We start from the raw sequence: 26,536 nt of genomic DNA on the forward strand, positions 1-26,536 counted from the left end.
CTCTAGTTCTTATGTTAACTGTAGTTAAATAACGTTAATTAAACTAAATATATGTACATTAAATCAGGTACAGTGGTGGTGGCTGGCCCTACCTATAGCCTAAAACAATCATAAACTCACAAGAGGTGTCATATTCCAAACTTAAAAAATTATGCTGGTGGCTTTAAGTTGGTAACCATTCCAATGACTCATCTATGAAGAGATCTTAATGATATGCAAAAGCAGAAGCAGCATCTCATTAAATGGAGTTAAATGGAACATTTTAGTGGATTCTCTGAAAAGGAGGAATCCATCTTATTTTTATATGTAAGATTAACAATATTTTGATAAAAATGCCTTTTCTAAATAGTAACTTCTTTAAAATCATCTTGGGAATTGTAAACAATTAAAAATACTTCTTCAGTTGCAAAAAATATACTACAGACTTACAATTCCCTAAAAAACAAGCCTTTCAAAATCTACCTGAAGTTCTGGTAGAACAATGCTCTCTCAGAATAAAATAGTGTTTTAATAGAATTGTGGAAGACATGCTATAGCTTCTCACATGAGACCCAAAATTCTTGTATTTTCAAAGTTCTGTATTCTGTCCTGCTCCCATTTTCATAGATTCTCAAGCAAAGCTATTTAGAGTTTAGAGTTTATTCAATTTGTAGGCCGCCCTATTCCCCGAAGGGACTCAGGGCGGCTGAACAAAGCCAAGGGAGGGGAAATTACAAAAAGTAAGACAAAGACAATCAGACAATATGAACAATTTAAAAGCACAACAGACACAGCAAATTCGAGTGGGGGGGGGACTCAACCCCAGGCTTGCTGGGACAGCCAGGTCTTCACGGCCATCCGGAAGGCCTGAAGGGTGGAGAGGGTCCGAATCTCCACGGGGAGCTTGTTCCAAAGGGCCGGGACAGCCACAGAGAAGGCCCTCCTCCAAGTAGTCGCCAGCCGACATTGGCTGGCAAATGGAATACGGAGGAGGCCTAATCTGTGGGAGGTAATCGGCAGAAGGTGGTCTCTCAAGTACCCAGGTCCAATACCATGTAGGGCTTTATAAGTAATAATTAGCACCCTGAAGCAGAACAGAAAAGATTCTACATTGTTCCCTCTCCTGTAACTACAGACTTATTTTTGATCTGGAAAATCAATGCATACTTCTGAATTAATAGATGTTCTTAAATTGTTTTCCTTAGTCTAAATTGGCTGTTAAAATACTTACAAGACGATGTATTCTTAAAATGGTTTTTCCTATCTCTCTCTCTCTCTCCCCCTCCTTCCATCAGTGGAGTTACTTTCAGCTTCCTCTTCTCCTGGGTTCTGATGCTGATAGTGGTGGTCACTTTCATTGCCGGTGGAAACATGGAGAAGTTGATATGTGAATCATTTGATGACAAGACTTTATTCCAAGTAGGGCACTCTATATAATCATGAATTTCCATATCTTTTCTGATAATTCTAATGTTTGCCATGCACTTGTAAAACGTTCAAAATACTTCATAAAATATGCTGTCAGATGTGCCAATATGACATCTCTAATAAAATGGAACTTTGAGGAAATGTCTGCCTCAGAGTCTTACTTAGTTAGGGGTGGGTTGCTAATCCCGTTCCAACTGGTTCAGTTGGAACGGGGCCGGCGGCGTCCTCATGCACGCGTGCAGTTCACGCATGCGTCTTAGCGCCTGCACGATGCTCCAGCTGCTCGCGGAGACTCGTGCAGGCGTTGTATGTGCCATCCAGCTGCTCGCGGAGAATCGCACAGGCGCTGTATGTGCCATGCGCCTGCATGGAAGCGCAGAAGCCTTCAAAGACCGGTAAGGAGCACGGGCGGGCAGGTGGGCCCTTCGCCGTTCCCGGAAGTTACTTACTTCCGGGTTCGCCGACCAACCGGTTCGCGGGGACCGCCGCGAACTGGTTGAAACCCACCCCTGGTTGGGGGTTACTTGGAACCCAGACAACATGCAGTATATGGCCAACATATAAGGCCATAATTTAATTAAAACAATTTTGAAGCCCACCAATGCCCTGCTCTAACATATGATTTATTGTGGTACCAAGTTATAGCTAGAGGAAGATGTAAGACAGTCATCACTGTATCACCTTTAAAGCATTCCTCTAAAGTAGATGGTGATATTATTAGCCATATATTACAAGTGAGGAAACAAGTTTGAAAGAACTTCCTGGAAGAAATTAGATATGAACTGGATTCCCCATTTGGTTTTTCAGTCATTCCAAATTATTACTATTGCTTAAATAACTTCACTTGATCTAAACTAAGTTCCTATTTTGTTCTTCAGTAAAGGGTAATGCATAACATGGCCTCTGAAACACTCTAAAGTTGCCACTCTGTGTAATATCACCATAATGTTTAGGAAATGGGTATTATATAGTGTAGCTTCTTGTTACTTGCAAAACAAGTTATAGTAAAAAAACCCTGAAATTTCTGAGTACAGGTAGTCCTTGACTTACAACAGGTTGCTTAATTGACTGTTCAAAGTTACAATGGCACTGAAAAATGTGACTTATGACCATTTTTCAGAGTTAGGACTGTTGCAGCATTCCCATGATCATGTGATCAAAATTCAGATGCTTGGCAACTGGTTCATATTTATGACCATTGTTGTGTTCCAAGGTCATGTGATCAAGTTTTGCAACCTTCTCCCAAGCAGCGTCAGTGGGGAAGCCAGATTCACTAATTGGGTTCCTAACTTATCAACTGTAGTGATTCACATAACAACTGTGGCAAGGAAGGTCATACAAATGGGACAAAACCCACTTAACTAATGTCTCACTCAAAACCAGAAATTTGGGGGGCAATTGTGGTCATAAGTCAAGGACTACCTGTTTGTAGAAGCCAAATTAGATTTATAAGTCAATCTTTTTAAAATTGCATTTTAGATTTTGGACACACCCTACTTGCTTAATCGCCAGTGGAAACACTATTTATCTGGCATCATTCTGAAAAACCCAAATATTGACTTGACATTTGAAAAAGTTTACAGGTAAATTTTCACTCTTTTCTGCTTCTATTGTATAATTAACTTTCTCTGAGATTGCATATATATCCTCAATCATCTGAAAATGATTGAAATATCTCCAAATTTGCCTCCTGCACTCTCTGCAACATCTGCTTCTTGCCTTCATAATTGGAACAGCCAGGAACCACCTCCTCTTCTTGATTGTGGAGGAGACTGTTCTTCCCTTTTATCCATTTCCATAGTAATAAAGGATGATTGACTTTACCCCTTTTATCAGACTGTCTGGCTGACTTCTCATCTTCAGCTAAAACTGGGGAAATCGTCAGTTTCAATGTAGTCTTTCTCCCTCACTTTTGCTCTTTTGGGTGATGAACTCTCTTCCAATTTGGGACTCCCAAAAGTACGGTTTAAGGCGATGGTAGACTTTCTTAAATTCAATGCTCTCATCTTCTAATAATATAATCAAGTGCAAGGATGTCCTCATGTCAGTCTTCCTCTAATTACAGAAGTATGCTTCCTGAATTCCGGGAGTGATCAGGGATTTGCAGGAATGACGCAGGGATCTCTTATAGATACAGCAGTTTTAAGAAGGAAAGAATTTCCACTGCTATAATCAATCAACTGAGATAATTGGTTGTTTTTGTAAATTTGAAAAGTTGAGAAAGTGAAAGCCAAGCTCTACACTAAAAACTATCCGAATGCGACTTCTACAAAACCAGTTTGGATTACCTAGGGTACTGTGTGTCCAGTGAGGAAGTGGAGGTGGACCCTGGAAAGGTGAAAGCCATACTAGAATGGTAAGCCTCCCAGACCAGAAGGCAACTATAGAGTTTCTGGGGCTTTGCCAACTTCTACTGCCAATTTATCCCCTCATTCGCACAGATAGCCTTCCCTATCACTGAATTACTAAAAACGGGCAGAGGAGGGGTGAAACCTAAGCCTAGCCAACCGCTTAACTGGACTATGGAATATAGCAATAGCAATAGCAGTTAGACTTATATACCGCTTCATAGGGCTTTCAGCGCTCTCTAAGCGGTTTACAGAGTCAGCATATTGCCCCCAACAGTCTGGGTGCTCATTTTACCCACCTCGGAAGGATGGAAGGCTGAGTCAACCTTGAGCCTGGTGAGATTTGAACCGCCGAACTGCAGATAACAGTCAGCTGAAGTAGCCTGCAGTACTGCACTCTACCCACTGCGCCACCTCGGCGCAAAAGCCAAGAGGCTTTTGAAAAGCTCAAACAGCTTTTTGCAGGGAGCCAACCCTTAAAAACCCAAATCCAGAGGAACCATTTGTAATACAATCCAATGCTAGCGATGTGGCAGTGGGGGCCGTTTTGCTCCAGGGAAATGCGAAGGGGATGCTGTAACCTCGCATCTACACTTCTCAGAAATTGACTGACACCAAAAGACTTTGGATGGTATGTGAAAAGGAGGCATATGCTGTTCGATGAACACTGCTTACTTGGAGGCAATTCCTGGAGGGCAGTAAGACCCCTTTCAAAGATTCCTGATCACAAGAACTTGGAAGCCCTAAAAACCTCAAGGAAACTGTCCCCTAAACAAGTATGATGGGCTCAGTACTTTAATAGATTCAATTTCACCCTTTGGTACTTGCCAGGGGGCAAGAATTTCTTCGCTGATGCACTCTCTTGGATTCCCCAATACAAAAGTACCCGGGAGTAAATAGTTAACTCCATTATCCTCATTGGCAACTGGCAGCACAGAACACCATGAGGCAGCAGCCACTAGCCACTCTCGGCTGGCTGATAGTGCTCTGACCCAATGGCTAAAGGCCGATTAAAGCGCGTACCTGACGTCATCAGCAGCGCGACAAATACGACCGCGGAGAAAAAAGGGCTCTTTAAAAAGCGCTTTTAAAGCAAGCCGATTCACATAAAGGTAAGGGTTAGGTTTAGGGTTAGGGTTAGGGTTAGGTTAAGGGTTAGGTTTAGGTTTAGGGTTACGTTAAGCGTTAGGGTTAGGTTTAGGGTTAGGTTAAGGGTTAGCGTTAGGTTTAGCGTTAGGTTAAGGGTTAGGTATAGGGTTAGGTTTAGGGTTAGGTTAAGGGTTAGGTTTAGGGTTAGGTTTAGGGTTAGGTTTGGGGGGGTTAGGTTTAGATTTACGCGTTAATTTTAAGTTTACCGCTCACAGCGTGCTGTTTTCGTCGCGCTGTGATGACGTCACGTACGCGCTTTCGTCGAGCGCGCTTTAGTCTACCGTGGTTTTGTGGTGGAACTGGCTAAAGGAAGCCCCGAAAGAAGATGCATGGTTCAAGGGCCACAAAAATGAGCTGATGATGAGAGAGGACCTGGCGTGGAAGGGAGACAAACTATATGTTCCAGCTAGCCAGAGGACCCAGATCCTACAAAGAACCCACGACAAAGCTGGAAGACTAGTTCGGGTTTGTAAAGACCCTTCACTTGGCTAAGAGGCTGTTCTGATGGTCCAAGATATAGAAAGATGTAGAAAACTACGTAATCAGCTGCCCAGTATGTGAGTCCATGAAGTGATTGCCAGGGAAGATCCTGGGTTGCTACAGCCGGTGGCCAAGCCCTGCAGACCATGGGAAGAAATCGCCATGGAGTTTATACTAGAATTGTCTGAGAGTAATGGGAGTACTGTGATTTGGATAGTGGATGACCTGTTTTCGAAGGAGGCACACTTCATCGCATATCCAAAGCGTCCTTCAACTCAGAGTCTGGGCAACATGTTTGTGCAGCACCTCTATCGGCTGCATGGAGTCCCAAAGGTGCATCATTTCAGACTGTGGAGTGTAGTTTACAGCAAAGTTTTGGCAGGAGTTCATAAAGTAAATAGGGACTTTGGGGACTTTGTTTGGGGTTCCATCCAAGTACTTACGGGGTGGCGGAATGAGCTAACCCAATAGCGGAGTAATACCTATGTTGTTATGTAAACTACCAGAAAACAAACTGGGCAGAGCTCTTTCCTTTTGCAGAAGTGGCTTTTGGTGCATGGTAGCACTGGGTTCACCTCCTTTAAAGTAAGTACTGGAGTTGAGTTTGTGCCAATGACAGAATTTCCAAGAGAACCTCCTCCCTCAGTAACATTAGCTGAATGAATGGACTCTCTAAAAGCTGCCTGGGGAAATGTGCAGAAAGCCCCGAATAAAGCCAGGGAGTCACAAAAGAAACAGGCAGACTGGAAAAGAGTCCTCCAGAAGGAATTCAGCATTAGGGAGAAAGTACGCATTTCTACTAAATGCCTGAAACTGAACCAACCTTGTAAGAAACTGGGTCCCAGGTACATAAGTCTGTTCCCAGTTGTTCGAATAAAAACCCAATTACAGTGCAATTATGGTTACCGAAGGTGCTCAGGCGAGTCCATTCGGTGTTCCACTATAGCTCCTTGAAATCCTTCCGAGACTCTAAGTTAAGGCCAGTCAAAGGGGAGCCTCTGCCTCCCACTGTAGTGGGGAGGGGAAGGAATATATGAGATCAAGGAGATTCTTGACTCAAGGTAAGGGGATATTACAATACTTAGTGCAGTGGAAAGGATATCCCTCAGCTAATGCTGAGTGGGTAGGGGCCCATAATATTAGCACAGACAAGTTAGTAAGAAGGTTCCATAGAAAATACCCTCAATGACCGAGGAGATTATTGAAGGCTCAGTCTACCTAGATAACAGAGTTAATGTATCCTTAATATTTTCCAGGTGCCCTTTTCTTTCAGGGGGTCAGCATGTCAAGATTGAACCACATTGCACCTTTCACACTTTAATGCTTTTCAACTTACTAATGAACTGGGGGAGGGAAGGGGAAAATAGAATGCTGAGATTGTGTGTAGACTGTGAAAGCTTGGCAACCATCCAGGTCACCACTGCAGGTGCTTGAGAAAGAGATGGACTGTTCCCATAACAAAAGGACATCTCATAATTGGACAATGTGATCACTTAGCAGTCGGGAGAAAGGAAAGCTATTGTTTAACTAAGCAAGCATTTGCGTGGGAAAACCAGAGCTGGTTTTGATTTTTCAGTACCAAAATGGTGAATCCAATAAAGTGTTACTTTTGGGAATTCAAACTCCTGAGACAGATTCCTTCTTTTGGGTTCACTAGTTGGACAGTTGACAGTCATATTATTCTTGCTTTGAAGCAGAAGCTGAGCAAGGACTCAAATATCAGTTACTACTTCCATTCAATTTTTCATAAGCCAAAAATTGTCAAGAATCCCATCAGATGTTTGAGTCTTTGAGAGAGAAGGTCTAATTCTACAGTTACACAGAAATATCTCATACTGAAATATCTTGAAAAAATAGTTGTGTTATTAATTAGATTCCAAAGATTATTTGAAACTTCCAAATCTTTAGATACTTCGGATGAATTGTCTAAGGTTTGCCTTTTGAATAGTAGAGTCATCACAAATTGTCCAAATAATTCTCAACTTCTAATGTGTTTATGAGGTAAGGTAGGAAGGGTTTGGTTAGCAAATTTGGGGATTTTATAAGCTTCCCAGTTGTTTGGGGTGGGGGCAGGGCCGGATTTAGATGAAAAGAGGCCCTAGACTATTCCACTTATGAGGCCGTTTCACCTCCCATTTTTAAGTTTGTAAATTACATGAGAGACAATAAAATACATCATTACTGTGGTATATATCAATATATATCAATATATATAGCTGGCCTCCCGACGGAAGGTGGCTCTGCTCTGCGGCAAAGGCAGCGAGGCCAGCCGCCTCCCCTGCTGCGCTCAGCTGCCCGGCTCGGCCCCCTCCCCCTCACCTGCCTGGCCGCTGGTGGGCTCCATGTCGACGGGGCGGCTACTGGGAGCGGCCGCGCCTCTCGCCCAACCGCCGGTGCCAGGAACGTGGGCGGGCTCCCCAACTGCTGCGGCGCTGGAACAATCTTAACCAATACATTTTTATGTTTGTTTATTAGTCATATGTGTAGAATTTCTCCTTATTTTCGGTTCAGTGTTTTAGTGTTCACTGTTTTTAGAATAGTGTAATTTTAATTTTGCTAACAATTTGAATGTAGGCCCCTCTTGATCTTGAGGCCCTAGGTTGAAGCCTAGTTAGCCTATAGGAAAATCCGGCCCTGGGTGGGGGGAGGCAGCCTTAATAAATATAATGAAATAAATATTTAATTCAAACTGATACTGTATTCAGTTAAATAGATTTTTGATGGCAAATACTAGGATCTAAAATTGGAAACAAACTCTTGATTTATCCTTTTTATATATCTTTTTAGTGATTGCAAGGAAAATAAAGGCATTTATACCACACTTCGCTTGGAAAATCTCTTCAATATCCATAAAATCCTAAATATCAGCATGGTGAGTTTAACAGTTTATGAGTATCTTAGAATTTTACTATGCAATCTTTTGCATTTTGTTCTATTTTGATTTTGCTAGAAAGTATGATTTACAAGAAGCAAGCTGTTTGTGCATCTTAGTAATTGAATCCCTGGCCCAAATTTGAATTTTTATTATTGTTGCAAGGTGGCACTGTGGAATCCTTCATTTGTCCTTCAGCGCTGTTATTCATTCTGTCCCTGGCAGCTTGTCTGTGTTTAAAGTGTTTGGGATCCTCCTTCAGCTCAATTTTGCTTCAGACTGTTTTCTTTTACAGGATAAACTCTGTTTTTATTTAATGTTACAGGATTTGAATTACAATATTTACAAAGCACCTCTGATGCCAGCTTTCTCCAGGCAGTGCCAAACATTAAAAATAGTGCAATAAAAATGATCTAAGATACTTCAAATGAAATAGAAGCAATTAGTGTCCATTCATACTCTTGCTGTAGCATTTTATGATGCCAGTGTGCCAGGCTGAATTAAAAATGCCAATTAGTACATGCCAAATGCTGAGAAGTAGAGAAGAGGGCAAGTTTTCACAGAAGGGGCACCAGAACAGAAAATACTGTCCGGATCCCAAGGATGTGGATCTAGAGGGATTTATTGCAGCCATTAGATGGGTTGACACGAAAAAGGGATTATTTGGGGTATTCTGATCCAGTTGTTTAGCCTTGCAGATTTAGAACATAGAACATAAAATAACAAGTTGGAAGCAACCTTGGAGATCTATGCTTGGGCAAGAGATTCTGTAACAGTGATGGCTAACATTTTTGTTGTTGGGTGCCAAAATGCAAGCACTCTCTCACGATAGTGCACATGTGTGCTGGCACCCATAATGCAAAGTGCACCCCCACATGCACATGCACGCACAATCCCCCTATGCACCCCCCTCAGGCGCCGCACTGTTCGCTTCCAAGCTGAGCTTGGTATTCCATCCAGAGGGCCAGGGAAGGCTGTTTTCGCCCTCTCCATCCTCCAGGAAAGCCTCCGGAGCCTGCAGAGGGCGAATAACAGATCCAATAGGCCTACTGAAACAAATTTCTGGTAGGCCCAATGGGACTGTTTTTCACCCTCCCCAGGCTCTGGATGCTTTCCTAAAGCCTGGAGAGGGTGAAAACGGCCTACTCCGGCCCTCCAGAAGGCCAAAAATCAGCTGGCCGGCATGTGCTTGTGCGCTGGAGCTGATGGCTCACGTGCCAGCAGATATGGCTCCACATGCCACCTGTGGCACGCATGCCATAGGTTCACCATCACGGCTCTATACCATTCTGGACAAGTGATTGTGCAATCTCTTTTTGAAAACCTCCAGTGATGGAGCACCCACAACTTCTAGAGGCAAGGCTTTCCACTGATTAATAGTTCTCACTGACAGGAAATTTCTCCTTAGTTCTAGGTTGGATATTTCTTTAATATTATCCTTGTCCTGCCCTCAGGTGCTTTGGAGAATATGCCAATTCCCTCTTCTCTGTGACAGCTCCTCAAATATTGGAAGACTACTATAATATCACCCCTAGTCCTTCTCTTCATTAGACTAGACATACCCAGCTCCCCCAACCATTCATCCTATGTTTTAGCCTCCAGTCCCTAATCATCTTTATTGCTCCCCTCTGAATTCTTTCGAGTCTCAACATCTTTTTTATATCGTGGTGACCACAATTGGATACAATACTTTAAGTGTGGTTTAGTAAAGATGAAAACTCATTTGAATTGAATTCAATTTCTAGTAGCTTCACAGATATGCTGGAAATGTTTTGGGAGAAGTGACCAGAAAGTTTGACATTCCTTTCAGCTAGAACAAGGGTACCCAACCTCCAGGCTGTGGCCTGGTACTCGAGTGTACACAGCTCTATTTTGTCTGAGCGGCAAGCGTTCACAAATTAGAAACTCCATTTGCGCTCGCACATGAAGCTCCATTTGCATGACCAGTGGGTACTCATGATGGGCTCAGTACTTTAAGTACAACCCTTCTTCCAGGGCTAAGGTAACCACTTGCACTCGGGATTCTTGGGTTTGAAACTCATATTCTTGCATGTAGGTGAGCACATGTGCCACAAAGAATCCCAATTTTTTCAGTTTCCCATCAAACTTCACCCCAAGGGAAGGAATTTTTCTTTCTAATTGCAGGTTTCGGAGTTGGTTGGGAGTGGCCCTCAATCCATGCGCCAACTGGGTGGAGGGTTTGCTGGGCTCCTTGCTGTTGCTACTGTGCCATCTGCTTGATCAGCAGGGCCCAAAGGGGGATTAGCCTCCCTGGCATCATTTGTGGCTGGAAAGAGAACAACATCTTTCCTGAAAAGAGAACAACATCAAAGTTAGTATTTAAAAAATTAACCACCTCTTCCCCTCCCAGGGGGACCCTTTGGCTTATCAGGAAACTTTTCATGGAATTGTTTTATTAAACTATCCGCCTTTAGATCCCAACTTCATTTCCAATTTCATCCTTGGCCACCAAAATTGACGCCTGGAAAGGTGGAGCGTTTTTAGGAATCCAAAGTGGCCGCCTAATTTTGCATTATGGCTTCGCTGTAGGACTTCCAGCCTCAATCCCACAGGGACGTACAGTTTGGACCCCTTCCAGGCTAAACCACAAGAATGTCCTTGTTATTGTTGAACCACGGGTCTGCTGGGAGTGCTGCTTTATCATCAGCTTATCTTGGCTTTGGGTGGTGACCTGGGCCACCTGTTGGCCGGAGGAAGAAATGATGGGTTGAACAACTTCTTCCTTCTTACTGTCGTACTGCGGTTTTCTCGACAAAGCATCCGCCAACAAGTTCTTCCCTGCAGGGATGTGTTTAATGTTGAATTTGAACCTTTGGAAGTATTATGGCCAGCGAACTTGTTTGGGAGATAATCTTCGATGGGCATGGATAGCTTCGAGGTTTTTATGATCAGTCCAGACCTTGAACGGCATATTCCCCCCCTTCCAAGAGATGTCTCCATGTGAGCAGGCTCTACCTGACTGCAAACGCCTCTTTCTCCCAAATGGCCCAGCTCCTTTCAGTAGTGGTGAGTTTCTTGGAGATGTAAGCGCACGGCAAGAGGTGGCCCTCTCTATTATTTTGTAGCAGCACAGCAACTATTGCTACATCACTGGCATCCGTCTGGATTATGAATGGTCGCTTGGGGTCGGGGTGTTGCAGTATGGGCTCTTAAAGAGCTGTTTTAATTTCCCAAAGGCTTTTTGACAGTCCATTGTCCATTTCAGGGGTTAGTTTGCTTTTGGCTTCATTGGGGAAGGCCCCATTTCAAATTGATGTCTATGTAATTCCTCAATTCAACCATCTCTTTGGGGTCATGGAGTACATTTTCAGCTTTGGTAAGTTAGCCCCTGGTTTGAAGTCTATTGCACAATCTGTGGGCCGGTGGGGGGTGGATATAGTTGCAATCTTCCTCACTGAACACCCAGTAAGTCCCAGTAGTCTTTTGGTACTTGTTGGATCCCTGGGGGTTTGGTGTCTGCTGCAGGTGCCGCAGGTTCCGGACGGTCTGGGCTGTTGGGTCCCATCATTCCTGGGTGGCCTTTTGGCTCCATCGGTGGTAATGGCCCAAAGCCGATAATCAATTTTCTATTGCCGTCCCCCCACTTTATTGTAGGCACCCACTTGTCCAGCCATACAAGTCCCAATATAATTGATTCCTGCATTCTTGGAGCTACAATGAATCTGAGGAATTCATAGTGGCGGCCTATCATCAACTTTACCAACTCGGTAATTTTAGTGGCTGGGGCCCCTCTAATCAGTGTTCCATCCACTTGCTCAAATCGAATGGGATGGTTTAGGGGTCTTGTACGTATATCTAGTTGCTCCACAATTGACATGCTGATTAAGCATCGGGTGCAGCCGGTGTCCACAATTGCCCCAACTTCCCCTTCCACTCCAGTTTCTGGCACTTGGAGGTTGCATTTTATTGTGAAGGGGTGGATGGGTACACTAACCATTGGGTCGTCTTCTGCATTTCCCTCCTCCGAGGCCTCCTCCTTGGTAGAACTCTTTGTCACCTTAGATTGGGGATCCTCTTCTGGAGGTTGTTGGCCCAGATGACTCTTCTGTGGTAGCTTCTGGGGCCTTCTCTTTACTGCTCTGGTGGTTGGTGCACATGTTTGTGATATTGGGGTTGGAGCCAAGCACTCTGACACTCTGTGGCCAAATTGACAGCAACGCTGGCATTTTATTGGCTTCCCCGAGGGACGGAACCTAGTTGCATCTCTAAACTTAGGAACCGCCTCATCACATTGTTCTGCTACCCATCCTGCAGTATCCCCCTCATTCATCTCTTCTTCCACTGTTGAGAACTCTTCTCTGTAGGAAGGTGGGGTAAAAACCTGTTGGGGCATTGCAGGTGCACATTGTTCCACCATCCATCCTGCAGCTTCTCCTCAATCATCCCTTCTTCCATTGTCAAGACCTCTCCTCTGTAGGAAGGTGGGGTAAGAACCTGTTGGGGCATTGCAGGTGAGACTGGAACCAGTGGGGTGGTCAATCTCTGGTTTGACCACTGCCCAGTTATCTGCCATGGTGACATCTGCTGAGGGACAGCAGGTGCCCATTGGCATCTCTCCCATCCATGACCTGGGGTTGCTTGATTCATAGGTTGCAATTCAACCATTAATGGCTGGCAGGGGGGCGTTATGGGCCAAGGTCCCCTCTGCTGTCTTGGAGGCTTTTCCCATGTTGCCCAGTGGCACCTCTGCCATCCATGTGCTGGAAAGAAAGCCCAATTTGTGGTGCTTCGTTCACAAGCTGCAGCCCATTTTCCAGTGGCTGGCAAGTGAAAGATGCTGGCCAAATCCCTTCTTGCTGGCTGTGTTGAACTTCTCATTTTGATAGGGAATCTATCTTCAACTCAATTGCAGGGTAATGGGTCATTTCATTTATTGCTGTTTGGAAGGAGTAATTATCTCCACTCCAATCCTCCAGTCCATTGCAGCTTTCACTAGTGAAGGGGGTGGGATTGATTCACGTTTGACTGAAGAAGTTGGTCTGGGAGCCCCCCCCAGCCATCCCCCTCCGGCTGTGTGTGCATCTTCCCAGATGCTATAAAGATGAAAAATTCCTCCCACGCAAATTCTTTTGCACTTCGGAAGAACTTCAGAGAAGCAATTAATCATTAGCTTCTTTTCTCTTAATTGTTTACTGATATTTTACGCTGACTTGGTCAGCATTGGGAAATCAGCACCCCTCTCACCAGCCCCTTTCTGGGGTGCTGGTGATTTATTTTAAAAGGAGATTTGGGATAATGTCAGCATTCCAAATATCATGCAGTATTAAATCAGAGTCCAAGGCAGAGCTATCCTTAAAGTTCCAATTTAATAAGACAGACATGTTGGCAACAAACTGTGGAAATGCAAAATCTGAAAACTTCCTGGGATTCCACCCAGTTGAAAGTTCATGATCTTATCCCCACACCCATAAATCCAACACATGGTCCAATCTTCTTCGGCCACGCTGGCATTTCCACTCATCTAGTTCCAGTCAGATGTAGAGGTGTAGACACAAAAGATGACCTTGGGCTTCTATAAAAGAATGGCAACAACACATTCCACCATTCTACTCCTTTCTATTCCCCCCTCCCAATCACTACACTAATGAAACAGTGTGGCAGGCCAAAGATTCTAAAAGGAACATAACTACAGGCCTAACACCAGTCTTACGGGTGGCAATGGTCCAATGCCAATGATTAGTTTCTGGTAACCATCTTCTCACTTTATAGTAGGACCCCACTTGTCTAACCATGCAAGCCCCAATATAATCGACTCAGTCATTTTTGGGGCTATGACAAATTGTAGGAGCTCCTGGTGGTGATTGCCATTACCGGTTCCACCACAAAACCGCGGACGACAAAATCGCGGTCGACGAAAGCGCGCATTTGACGTCATCACAGCGCGACGAAAACATCGCGCTGTGATCGAAAAATGTAAAAATAAAGCGAAAACCTTACCCTAACCCCCCCAAACCTAACCCTAAACCTAACCCTAAACCTAACCCTTAACCTAAGCCTAAATCTAACCCTAAACCTAACCCTTAACCTAACGCTAAACCTAACGCTAACCTTTAACGTAACGCTAAACGTAACCCTAACACTCTAAACCTAACCCTAACCCTTAACCTAACCCTAACCCTAACCCTAAACCTAACCCTTACCTTTATGTGAATCGGCTTGCTTTAATTTTATTGTTATTTCAATTTTTAATTTTTTTCGTTGCGCTGTGATGACGTCAAATGCGCGCTTTCGTCGATCGCGCTTTTGTGGACCGCGGTTTTGACGGGTCACGGCCATTACCTGGGCTACTGCTTCCTTTTTTGCTAATAACGACAGGCAGTTAGATATGGTTCACACAAAAATGGGGAGGACACATGGGAGAACAACACAGCCAGCAGCAATTAGACCTATAAGGGCAACTATGGCTTGCAAACCGGGTAATTTAGGGAACCACCCACTAAAGATCTCTTTGAAACTATATCCACTCCATTTCTGATCAGCATTATGGGTAAGTTGCCTCATTTCCATAGTTAATTGTTTAATAACTTTCCTTGGTTCATCAATCTGTAAACAACAGTTAGAGAGTTTAAACTTTCCACACACACCTCCTTCCTTAGCCAAGATGTAATCCAAGGCCAACCTATTTTGGTATACAGCGATTCTAAGCTTGTCAGTGGCTTCGGATAATATGTTTAATGCTTTGGGCAGCCTTTGGCCATCTAGGTCCAGGACTGCTTGTAATCTGATAATCTTGTTTAGCATATAAATAGGGGTCCTATACCCATATGACCCATCCTCCACCTAAGTAGCCTGTCCGTACATACAAACTATTCATTCAGAGTCCCAAACGCTGGTCCTTTCATATTCCGCCAATTCTTTGCATGGAAAATTAGGGTAGGCTGTGTCTATGCTCCTTTTGTGTCTCTGCAGGCCTACTGGGTCATACACAGGAATACCCAATACTTGTCTTGACTGGATAGGCAGAAGGAAGAAGGAAGGCTTGATCCAACCTAGAACACAAGACCCCAACCAGTTCCCAGGCAATCTCTCATATGCCAGATTGCCATATATCTAGTACATGCTGTTTGGGGCAACCCATACTTGTGTCGTGCTATTAATATAAGGAAGTAGGGTAACATTAAACTTTTGAGGCTCCGTCTCTTTACCAGGAGAGATCCAGGTTTTATACTCCTGATCCCAGAGTCCTATACAAATGAGGTCCACTACGGATACGGTCTGGTTCCTTGTAAAGCAGTTTCGCTCCACTAAGTTAGTTGATAACGTCCAGACAATACCAGCAAAATGAGTTTTGGCCAAAATGTTCCCTGCCATAGACATACTATTGAAAACCTCAGGGCTGGCTTCCATGGCTTCCCATGGCCATTATTCACCCATGTTCGTACCGCCACATACAAAACAATTCTTTACCGACAGTGTTTTTGCTACTTCTTCCGCTATTTCTATAAATAAATTATTAGCCTTTGTACTTATAGAGAGTGGGCTATTATCTAGTTTGCTCAAATTGTAATATACAGACCAGTCCAAGGATCTAATTTGCCCATCGTAGATTCTCTCTATTCTTACAGTTAGGTAAGTCAGAGGATCTCCCCCTATTCCATCAATTCCAAATCCATAGGCCTTTAAGAGTGGATGGGTCCTATATACTTCCAACTTAACCCGGTTGCTATCCTTAACTCTGGTGAAGTTGCCTAATCCCAGACACCCCTGATATCTGCCCCCAATATATTCACACACACACTCCCATCTTGCACATTGCAGTGAACCTGCACAAGGTAACCATGTCATATGTCTGGCTGTAATCCAGGTGGTGTCAGTTTTACTTATAGTTGTGTTTGTATGCATCCTTCCAGGAATGAGACCCACATCCCATTCTACCTGTTTTGCCTGGTTCATCTATGGCCATGCAAGCATCGAACTCCAATACTATCCTTTCCTTTCCTTGTAAATCACAGTGGTGTGATTTACATATGCATACAGACCCTCTAGCTTTCTATTATAGATTTGCCCTAACCCAGTATATAATGTAACATTTAGCCTTTCCGTGGTTAGAGGTTTGTAGCAAGTTTCCTTACCCCCTATAGTACATAATGTATACATGGTTCCATTTCTCTGGCAAGTTTTTCTCGTTGGTTTACAACCTCTTGGGGCTTGGGTGTGATAGACTAAAGTGGTTACTGTAGCCGGATCTTGTTTTGCCTGGGTGATACATTGTTGGCAATTGTCAGATCCTCGTTTGGGCGGTTCTGTTGTTATGGCTTCTCGGCGCCTACGTTTTCCAGGAGTGCCTTGATACCAAGCGGGGGCTACTAAGAATGGTTGTTTCTGGACTTTACACAACCCCACCCAACCCCTCTTCAACTAGAAAGGGGTAATTATTCACCCGATTACAACGGAAGGGGGTTGGCCACAATCCAAGGCCACTAGGGGTAGACCAGAGGACGTCAGAAGGTGATTAAATATCACAACTCTGAATAACCTTCCTATATGTTTGCACACTTCTGAGTTCCTGTTCCTGAGTTTCTGAATCTTGTTACTTAACTTCATGAAGATGGTAGGGGCACCCAGCAGCCCAAAAGGGAGTACACAAAACTGAAAACATCTCAGAGGGCAATTGAAAGTGGTTTTCCATGCATCCCCCTCTTTAATCTGCACTCTGTAGTATGCCTCAAAGGATCATCATCCATCTCAATTTTGGCCTTCCCTCTCCCAGGCTCCTGGCTGGTGCAGTTGGAGTTCCCTCACAATCTGGGTGATGGGGTGAACTCAATGACCTCCATTCCTTTTGGAGCTGTTTCCTGGGTTCTTGGGGGGACTTTTCCTGCCTTCTTTGTGGGGCCAGAGACTTGTTTTGGCATCAGGCACGGTGTGCGGCAGTCACTGCCCTGTGTTCTTCCTTCCTAAACTTAAAGCACCCTGTGGAGCAATGATGTGGGCTGGGGTCATGTCCCCCTTGCTTTGGGGTTTCTCTTCTTTCTATGCGGAGGGATCGTTACCACTTGCAATTAGAACAGTTGTGGGACCTGGATTGGTTGATCCCCATCTCATCAGCTAGGACATACCAGCCCTGGAGGGTTTGCGGTGCACCTCTGGAGATGCAGGTGTTGTAAATGTCATTGTTCATGCTGTCTTGAAAGCATTCAATCAGCATGTTTCGCTGGCTAGACTACACACCAAGCTTCAGAACTCCTAGATGTAGGTGGCCATGTCGTCTGCCCTGTGTTATGGCCTTGATTCTCATTCAGAAGCTTTTCAGTCGGCCAGAGAATTCGCAAACCTTTTCTGGAGGGCCCTCATAAATCAGTTGAAATTGCATAGTTCTGGCACATCATCATTGTTCAAGCCACCATCCCCTCTGCTGCTTCCCCCTCCAGGCCAAAATCACATTCTGCATCTTTCTATAGCAGGTCTGGCCCATATTCCTGCATGTAGGTCCAGACTTGATTTAAGAAGAACGCCAGTTGCTTCGAGTCACTATTAAATTTCATCCCTAGAGTTAGGGTGCCTGCATTCTCTTTTCTGTGGAGGAACAGGGAGGTGGTGATGCTGGCCATTTTGGGGCTCTGTAGGTTTGGAGATTTTCAAAAGTGTCCCTCAGGAAGTCAGTAGTCTGCTCCAAGATGGCATCATGGGGGTCCAGTTTGCCCCTCGCCACTCCACATTCTCCTTTGGTGCGATGGGCTTTGGGTTAGCTCCCACTACTTTCTTAAATGTTACCCCTGAGGTCCTCTCCACCCAAGCTTCATTTTTCCCATCCCCAGTGACCATCGGAGTGTTGGTTGGTAATTGAAAGCCTCTACTTTCTCCTCTAACTCAGGATAATCTCCCCTGCTCCGTGATCTCAAAGTGGCTTCTTCCCAAGCTTCCATCTCCCCCTGCTTGCTTTCATGAACAGACAGTCTGTGCACAGTCCCCATAATAGATAAGTGTCTCCAGTGGACCGCTATTGCATATCCAGCTTAATGTCAGGCTTGTCCCAACTTGCACACTTAGGAAAGAAAGACCCTATTGTTGAAGTGAAAGGTTCACTTTTACTATAAGTTCCAACAATTACAGCATATGCAAAGCTGGATCTGAATACTCCCACCAAAACCCTGCATTTATCCCACTTCCCTGGCCCTCCCCTTGACCAGCCCTTCAGTGTCAAATCATGTTCATTTTAGATGTTTGGGGAATGGCTTTGAGGTTTAGCACCACTTCAGTGCAGTTTCACATTCCACTCTCATGGTTCTCACTTGGTCAGCTGGTTCATTCTGGATTGACACCTCTAGTTCTTATCATTCTCTCCCTTCCTCCCCCTGTCCATTTCTTACTTCCCATCCTCCTCCCCATTCCTCCCCACTGCGTTTTATGCCAGGATGCCAGCGAAGACAGGTGTGCTGAAGTTCGGCAGACCTGACATGTAGTCTGATTTATTGTATGTGATAGGTATGAGGCACTTCCAAGAAAGAATTGTATGACACTTGGTAATGAGAGGCATCAAAATTTGAAAATTGATCCCTTTTGCTTCTTTTTCCCCACAGTATGCAGAAGATGTGTCACTTAAAATCAAGCATATCAATATAAATTTAAGCAATATAGTTTTACTGAGCAATACTGGGAAAGAGAACCTGTTGAATTTTGGTTCTTCTGGAATAAATGAAATCAACTTTGCAGCATACCTGTCAGAGGTAAGGGGCTGACTAAACTGTTTTTCATCTGATTGGGATGGGAGAAATAGATGGAAAATGGTTAACCCTCTAATTCTAGACACCTGACCGGGAGATGTTTTTTCACTTTGCTTTATTCTGATAGCTATAAGCAACTGTTACCTTTGAGATCTTCTAGTCCAGTGATGGCTAACCTTTTTTGGATCACATGCCAAAAGTGGGTGGAGTGCAGGGGGGTCGTGAGTGGAAATGCCCACACCCATAAAGCTATGTGCACGCCCCCAGCATGCATTCACGCGTGAGCAGCGCTCCGCCCCGCTTTTGGCATGCTTTTTTTCACCCTCCCCAGGCTCCAGAAGCTTTCTAGGAGCCTGGGGAGGGCAAAAACAGCCTCCCAGCCCCCTCCCAGAGGCCCTCTGAAGCTCCTGAAGCCTCCAGAAGGTGAAAAACGGCCCTACGGGCAATCCGGGCATTTGGGAATGGTGACTTCCAGTTTGTCTGTACGGGCGTTTTTTGCCCTCCAGAGGCTTGCCTGAAGCCTCTGGAGCAGGGAAAACGGCTCTAAGCACAAACTGGAAGTCCGTTTCCAAACTTCCGGTTTGCGTTTTGGGTGGTTTTTTGTCCTCCGGAGGCTTCAGGGAAGCCTCCGGAAGGAAAAAAACAGCCGAAAAAGAAGGGCGAAGTTAGCTGGCCAGCGCGCTAGTGCGCTGGAGCTGACAGCGCAACGCCTGGCGTGTCCTAACAAATGGATCTGCATGCTACCTGTGGCACACGTGCCATAGGTTTCCCATCACGGTTCTAGTCCAACTTCCAATTCCCTGCTCAAGCAGGAAACCCTATAACATTTCAGACTGTCCGGGCTATCCAGTCTCTTCTTCAAATATATACTGTATCATCAACACACAAAGTACTTTGACTCATTTTGAAAACAAAGTAACTACAGGTAATCCCTGGGTTACGGGCGCTTCGTTAGTGAATGTTCAAAGTTACGTGATAAGCGCTCCCTAGCATTTACGAGCAAGTCCTGAAATTATGAATGTTGCAGCACCACAGCAGTTGTTCGCCCTTATGAATGACCGCAAAGGCTCTGCAACATTCTCCCTGCCTATTCACCACCCCCACCCCGGGTCTTTACAGGCACTCTGCGGATCTCCTCTCTGTTGTGGTTTCTTTGCCTAATTCGTTGCTTTAGATTTTTGATGCATTTGTAGAGTACAGAGGACTTCATCAGGCCTTCCCTCCATTTACCATTTCCTTGCTGAAGCCTGCAAGGGAGATTGCGTTCTTGTAGGCTTAGGACCTTTGACAAAAGCCTCTGTTGGCACCAGAGAAGTTTGGGGGTGGTGGAGGTGAAAGACTCCCTCTGAAACTCTGTTCCTACTGGCAAAGGCTTTTTGCAAAGGGCTGCTGAAACCTATAGGGATGCAATCCTCAAGCACTTTAGCAGCAAAAAAGGAGGCCTGGAGGTGTGCGCACAGCTCTCTGCGGCTCCTTTTTCATCACCGAAACCTTCCTCAAACAGTTCAGCTGCACTTTTTGAAGACCTGTCTTTGTCCTATAAAGCCTTGGCAATCTTTGTTGTGCTACCAGACTGATTTTTGCTGCTATAGACTAACCCTGTTCTCCCTCTACAAAGTCAAATGCTGCATGATTTTCTCTCTCTCTCTAGATTAACAAGAGCATCACCAAAATTGATTTATTGTTATATGCTAATGATTTGGAAGCAAGAGCAGATCAGCTGGTAAGTTGAACGAGCGACACTGTCGTAAACCACTGAATGCAGAGGCTGCCTTAAAGAATGTAAAATACAGAACATTCTCTAGCAGTTTTCCTGGGCTCAGGTTTTGGAGTTACAGCAAGGTTGAAAAACGTCTTTTGAAAGTCATGGATAATACTGGGCCCAAAATAACTAAGTCCAGTCTGCAGAACATAATTGTTTAAGAGAAAAGAGACAGGTTCACATTAGAAAACTTGTTTTGCTTTTTTTAAGACCCCACAAGACCATCTAGAACACTTTTAGAAGAGTGTAGATTTTCATCTTAACAGGAACATGACAGTTTAGTGGAAAAAATGTTCCTGTTAATCAGATGCTGGCTTGAAATCTCATATTTCACATTTATAATGAAACTTCTCAGTAGCAGGAATTTGCACGTTTTTATCCGTTGAAAAAAAATGTTTGGGTTTGCATCACATGAAAGCATCTATTTCCCTTGATAAATGGATTATTCTAAGTGGAGGCATGCAGGCAGGAAAAGAAGGAATATAATTTTTCTTTTCTGATATTGCTGCTTTTCTGCTCTTTAATAACAGAAGAATAATTTACATGTTGGAAACTATACATTTAATTATTTCCTTGTATTTTCAGCCCAAAGGAGCATTAGAAAACGCTTTGAAAGGACATGCAAATACTATTCGGCTGATACATAACCAGCAAGTTGTTCCTTTGGAACAAGGAATGGTAAAAAAAATTAGAGTGGTATTGGAATCTGTAATGTATTACATTGATAAACTGGAACAAGTGCAGAGAAGGATTACCAAGATTTATTTATTGGTTTGCTTATTTATTTATGTGTCAAATTTATATAGTTGCCCATCTCACAAAACAAATTACTCTGGGCAGCATACAAGAAGTTACAATTACTAAATACAAAACAATTATCATTAAAACGTTAACATCTATTGAAAACAAAACTAAAACTAGGAAATATTGGGTGAAAGAAATATTGGGTGTTAATAATAACCCTCTCAATATTTCATCAGTTTCCTGGGGTCCTCACGGTTGATGGCAAATGGTGAAAAGACCTGGGTATGTTTAGCTTATAGACAAGAGGTTGGAGTGGGATATGATGACTATCTTCAGATATCAAGGGGAGAGATTTATTCCCACTTGTTCAAGAAGTGAATACTAAAACAAATGGGGCAGAGGTGGTATTCAGCAGGTTCTGACCAGTTTTGGAGAACCGGCAGCAGAAGTTTTGAGAAGTTTGGAGAACCGGTAAATACCACCTCTGACTGGCCCTGTTCCCATCTATTCTCTGCCTCCTGAGTCTCAGCTGATTGGGAGGGAATTTTGCAGTAACCTTCCCCTGGAGTGGGGAGGGAATGGAGATTTTACAGTATCCTTTCCTGGAGTGGGATGGGAATGGAGATTTTACAGTATCCTTCCCTGGAGTGGGATAGGAATGAAGATTTTACAGTATCCTTCCCATGTCATGCCCACCAAGCCATGCCCATCAAGCCACGCTCACAGAAATGGTTGTAAAAATTTTTGAATCCCACCACTGAAATGGGGCAAAACTTCAAGGATGTAGATATAAAGTAGAATTTAGGAAGAATTTATTGAGAGTAAGAGTGGGCAATTGGCAGAACACATTGCATGGAGTGATTTCTTCTCCACTGGAAATTTGCAAGCAGAGGCTGTATAGGGATGGTATATGCATGAATTTGATGATCTCATAGGTCCCTTCCAACTCTATGATTTTGTGATTCTGTTCCAATTCGGAGTCAGCATACATACAAATTAGGTGGCTGCTTGAATAGATGGATGGATGGATGGATTGATGATAGATTTTGAAATTAAACGGCAAATCCCCTCAAAAATTTAAAAATAGACTTAATTCTCATAAAGTGATTTCTAGAATAAAATAGTGCTTTTGAACCTGCTAGACCATTTATAGTCCTCATTAAACTAGGGGATGCCTTCCTATGTGAACATAGGTAAAGGTAAAGTACATATGTGCTAGACCTTCCCGACTCTAGGGGGCGGTGCTCATCTCCGTTTCAAAGCCGAAGAGCCAGTGCTCTCCGAAGATGTCTCCATGGTAATGTGGCTGGCATGACTAAATACCGAAGGCGCACAGAATGCTGTTACCTTCCCACCAAAGGTGGTTCCTATTTTTCTACTTGCATTTTTCATGTGCTTTTGAACTGCTAGGTTGGCAGAAGCTGGGACAAGTAACAGGAGCTCACTCCGTTAAGCTGCGCTAGGGATTCGAACCACCAAACTGCCAACCTTCCTGATCGACAAGCTCAGGGTCTTAGCCACTGAGCTAAACACTATCATGTTTCTATTTTTTTCTAGCACTTAACTGAGAAAGAGATTTTTAGTTTGCTTCCACAGAGGTGGGTTGCTGTCGGTTTGGCCCGGATCGGCCGAACCAGTAGTAGTGGCGGCGGGAGACTCTGCCTACCTGCCCAGGTGCTTCTGTGCATGCGCAGAAGCATCGTGTGTGTAAGCATGAATGCAAGCGCACCCAAACTGGGAGTAAAGAAATGAGCAACCCTCCTCTGTGTTTCCACTATTAAATTAATCTTTCTTGTTATACCAGCATAGAAGTCCTCTAATATAGAGGTTGCGAGCTGAATAGTCATGAAAATTGCCGTAGCTTTCTGTATGTTGATTGATTTCAGAAGTTTTTATCCCCCCCCCGTCTGTTGTGCTAATTTTCTATTAATGTTGCCATAATTTGTCTTGACTATCTTCCTCTCTGAAAAGCCTACTCTACTTTATTGTTTTTTCCATAATTTTTCCTGCTGAGTAATTTTGATCATTCTCAATCTCTTATTTCAAAAACTGGCTGTCAAGAAATATGTTAGAGCTAGGGTAAGTGTTTTTTCTTTCTTATAATGAAATTGAATAATTAGCTTAAGCTTGCTTCAGACCATTGGCTGTCTTTATTAAGCATGTAATTAAGCTTGACTTCAGTTGAAGCAAAGACTAAAAAGCATCAAAGACTTCACAATAAATTGCCTTTGCTAATGTTGAATGTTAGTTCAATAGCTAGAAGTATTTTTAAAAGCATCAAAGCATGTTAAAAATTCTGAACACTTGCTACATAGATTTGTAAAGAAAATAATTGTGAGATATTTTTATAATCTTGTCACCGAGACATGCAAATACCTGTTTTAATGCTGGCCCTTTATAATTGTATAGATAAATATCTAGTAGCCGATTAGTTAAACTGCATGATACACAAACTAGTGTGGTAAGAGACAGGAAAAACCTAGAATTACAGTTGCAAGAAAAAGTATGTTCAATTAAACCATGGCAACATCTAATGTTTGTGTAGTATTATTTTCAGCAGACTGTGTTTGTCTATTGTTGTGACTTAGATGAAGTTCAGAGCACATTTTATGACCAATTCATGCAAAACTCCACGTAATCCCAAGGGGTTCACATACTTTTTCTTGCAACTGTATGTCATGCTATAATTGCTGAGCTGCTTCTATAACCTTCAGCAGGTTTGTGCTTTTCTTCTTGGATTGTAAAATTTAAGCATATGCACAGCATCCCATCTCAGTCCTTATTCTCCACTGCTGTTAAGAAAAAAAAATAAGCAGAAGAAAAATACCCACTATCTGCCCTTGGAATAATTGGGTAAATGGATGAATGTTTGCAAACCCTGAGTGTCTTGAATACAGGAGAAGAATTCTAAGAAGCAGACCAAGATGGAAATTCCCCCAACTCTCAAACCTCCACCATGCATTTCCAAAGTAAATGCTTTTTAAACTGTATTCTGCAGCACCCACTGAGTTAATCAAATCTATTTCCCAAACCACGTGGTGTTGTGGGATACAAGGGCTTTCAATTATTTCTGTATTATTTGTAGCCACATTACAGAACAACAAGTTGTGAAATCTCAAAGCACACAATATGGCTTCATTGTTTGTATAACATGTAATTCTGCACTTTAATGGAAATATTTTGATTTAAATTACCATGTGACTGAATAAAGTATAATCAGTGAGTTTAAAGCAGTTTCTAGCTGCCAGTGTTTCTAAAACATGCTGACTGGGAAATTCTGGGATTTGAAATCTACACATCTTAAAGTTGCGGAAGGTGGGAAACATTGCTTTAAAGTAATGCTTTCATTCACTTAACATAAACTTCTGTTCTTGCTGCAAACAAGTGCAGTTTTAGGACCATCCACCAAATAAGCATAATAAATGTATGCATTAATAATATTTTGAGTATACTAAACCAAACTAGTTGTGGTACTATTGCTGCATATCGTTCTTTTCACAATTATAACAACTCCACACACACATCCCTTTATTGTATAGTAAGCATTAAAACCAATGGCATAAGAAGTGTATGGCTTGGGGAAAGGAGCTGATGTTGCGACGGCACGACGTGCGATCTTGGTGCTCTGAGATCTCAGGCGATATTTCTGCCTCTGGATTCGGACCTAAACCATCCTGCAGAGATGCTGATTGAGAAGGGCACCTCCTGCTGATCTCAGGGACATCGCAAAATCCCTGAAGGATCCAGTAATAGCCTTTTTTCCAGCAACAGAAACGCAGCTAATGAAGCTGCTGAAGTTGGGACAGCTCCGGAATGGGAAGAAAGTGAAAAGAGAAAGTGTGTCGAATTGGTGAGGAAATTTTATTATTAGAAAAAGAGACTACCCCCAAAAAATTTAAATTAAAATTGAAGATAGAAGACTGTAAGCGGCGAAATTAATCTACATTAAACTTAGTGTGTTATCCTATTTCTAATTTTTTTTTTCATGGATGAAATTTTTGCAAAGGCTCCCTATTTTTTAAACTGAATGGATTAATTTTTTCTTCTTCTTTTTTCACTTTTGCTTATACCTGTGGATTAAAATTTTCCTTCTTTTTTTATAATGCTTGATTGGATTGATTGGATTGTTTTTGATCTCCATTTAAGGGTTTTTTTTCTTTCTTAAGCTTGAAATATAAAGAAGATAATAAAGAAGGATTATAAAGAGGGTTGTAACAACAGGAGGAAAAGCAGCTACATTGCCACTTAAAGGCTGGAGGCTGGATACATTGTTTTTCTTCTTTCTCTTTGATCACTTGAGATTCAAGGTTTTTTCAGTTTGTTTACTGAGAGTGATAGTAGGAAGAGCACAAGTTGTTTATACAGGTGCTTTTTGGGAGTTCTATCACTAGCTATTGGAGGGAAGACAACATTTTGACTTGAAAGATAATAAATGAACTTGTTTGACGTTTATTAAAATAGCCTTGAATCCTATAGTGGCAGTGCCTGCAAAATTGGAAGAATGGTGCAGCAGGAAAAAGAAACTGTAACATTGCAAATGACAGGTCTGCAACTAAAAAGCTGTTTGATTATTTTCATCTAATTTCCATTTATTTTGGTGTGCTGAAAACAAATAAAATATTGAAAAAACTCCCAGACATTATAATTTGCCACAACATGCAAAACTGTCCTCAAATTTATCGTTTTTTTAAAAAAAATTGTATTTTTTTATATTATGGGTTTTTAACCAAATTTAAAGTCCAAATTACTATTAATTAATTCACATAAATGCATTTAAGATATAAAATGCCAAAAAAAACCTTAAAGGGTTCGTCCAAATTATGTAAAAATAAAAAACACTGTAAATCTGATGGTCAACAATATATACATAAGCTAAGCAAGGTTTAAGTCTGTGCTTCTAATGGTAGAAGGGGTTAATATTTCCTGAAGAATCCAGTGGGAGGGAGACACAGAGCATATAGCAACATCTCCGGTCAGTGCAGGGGGTGTGGCCAGCACTGTGACGTCTCGTGTACAAACACAGAGCTGCTCTCTCCTGCATGCCACACTTGTGCACGAATCATCATCAGGTTCTTGGTTCTAGGCTGTT

At 43.0% G+C, this 26,536-nt stretch overlaps 1 protein-coding gene across 2 annotated transcripts in view; it reads left to right on the forward strand.

Annotated features, from left to right (window-relative positions):
* The window catches only part of PROM1 (prominin 1), a 119,786-nt gene that overhangs the window by 67,553 nt on the left and 25,697 nt on the right, over positions 1 to 26,536 (forward strand). For both annotated transcript variants that reach the window (XM_087724628.1, XM_087724627.1), the window contains 7 exons: positions 1,275 to 1,398; positions 2,887 to 2,990; positions 8,172 to 8,256; positions 18,798 to 18,944; positions 20,593 to 20,664; positions 21,289 to 21,381; positions 23,509 to 23,526. In XM_087724628.1, coding sequence (XP_087580754.1) covers positions 1,275 to 1,398; positions 2,887 to 2,990; positions 8,172 to 8,256; positions 18,798 to 18,944; positions 20,593 to 20,664; positions 21,289 to 21,381; positions 23,509 to 23,526 — 643 coding nt within the window. The remainder of the gene's footprint in view (positions 1 to 1,274; positions 1,399 to 2,886; positions 2,991 to 8,171; positions 8,257 to 18,797; positions 18,945 to 20,592; positions 20,665 to 21,288; positions 21,382 to 23,508; positions 23,527 to 26,536) is intronic.

This window comes from Thamnophis sirtalis, unplaced genomic scaffold (genome assembly GCF_051295495.1).
Source record: "Thamnophis sirtalis isolate CommonGarterSnake01/CBP01778 unplaced genomic scaffold, rThaSir2_p1.2 scaffold_10, whole genome shotgun sequence".
Taxonomy (NCBI): domain Eukaryota; kingdom Metazoa; phylum Chordata; class Lepidosauria; order Squamata; family Natricidae; genus Thamnophis; species Thamnophis sirtalis.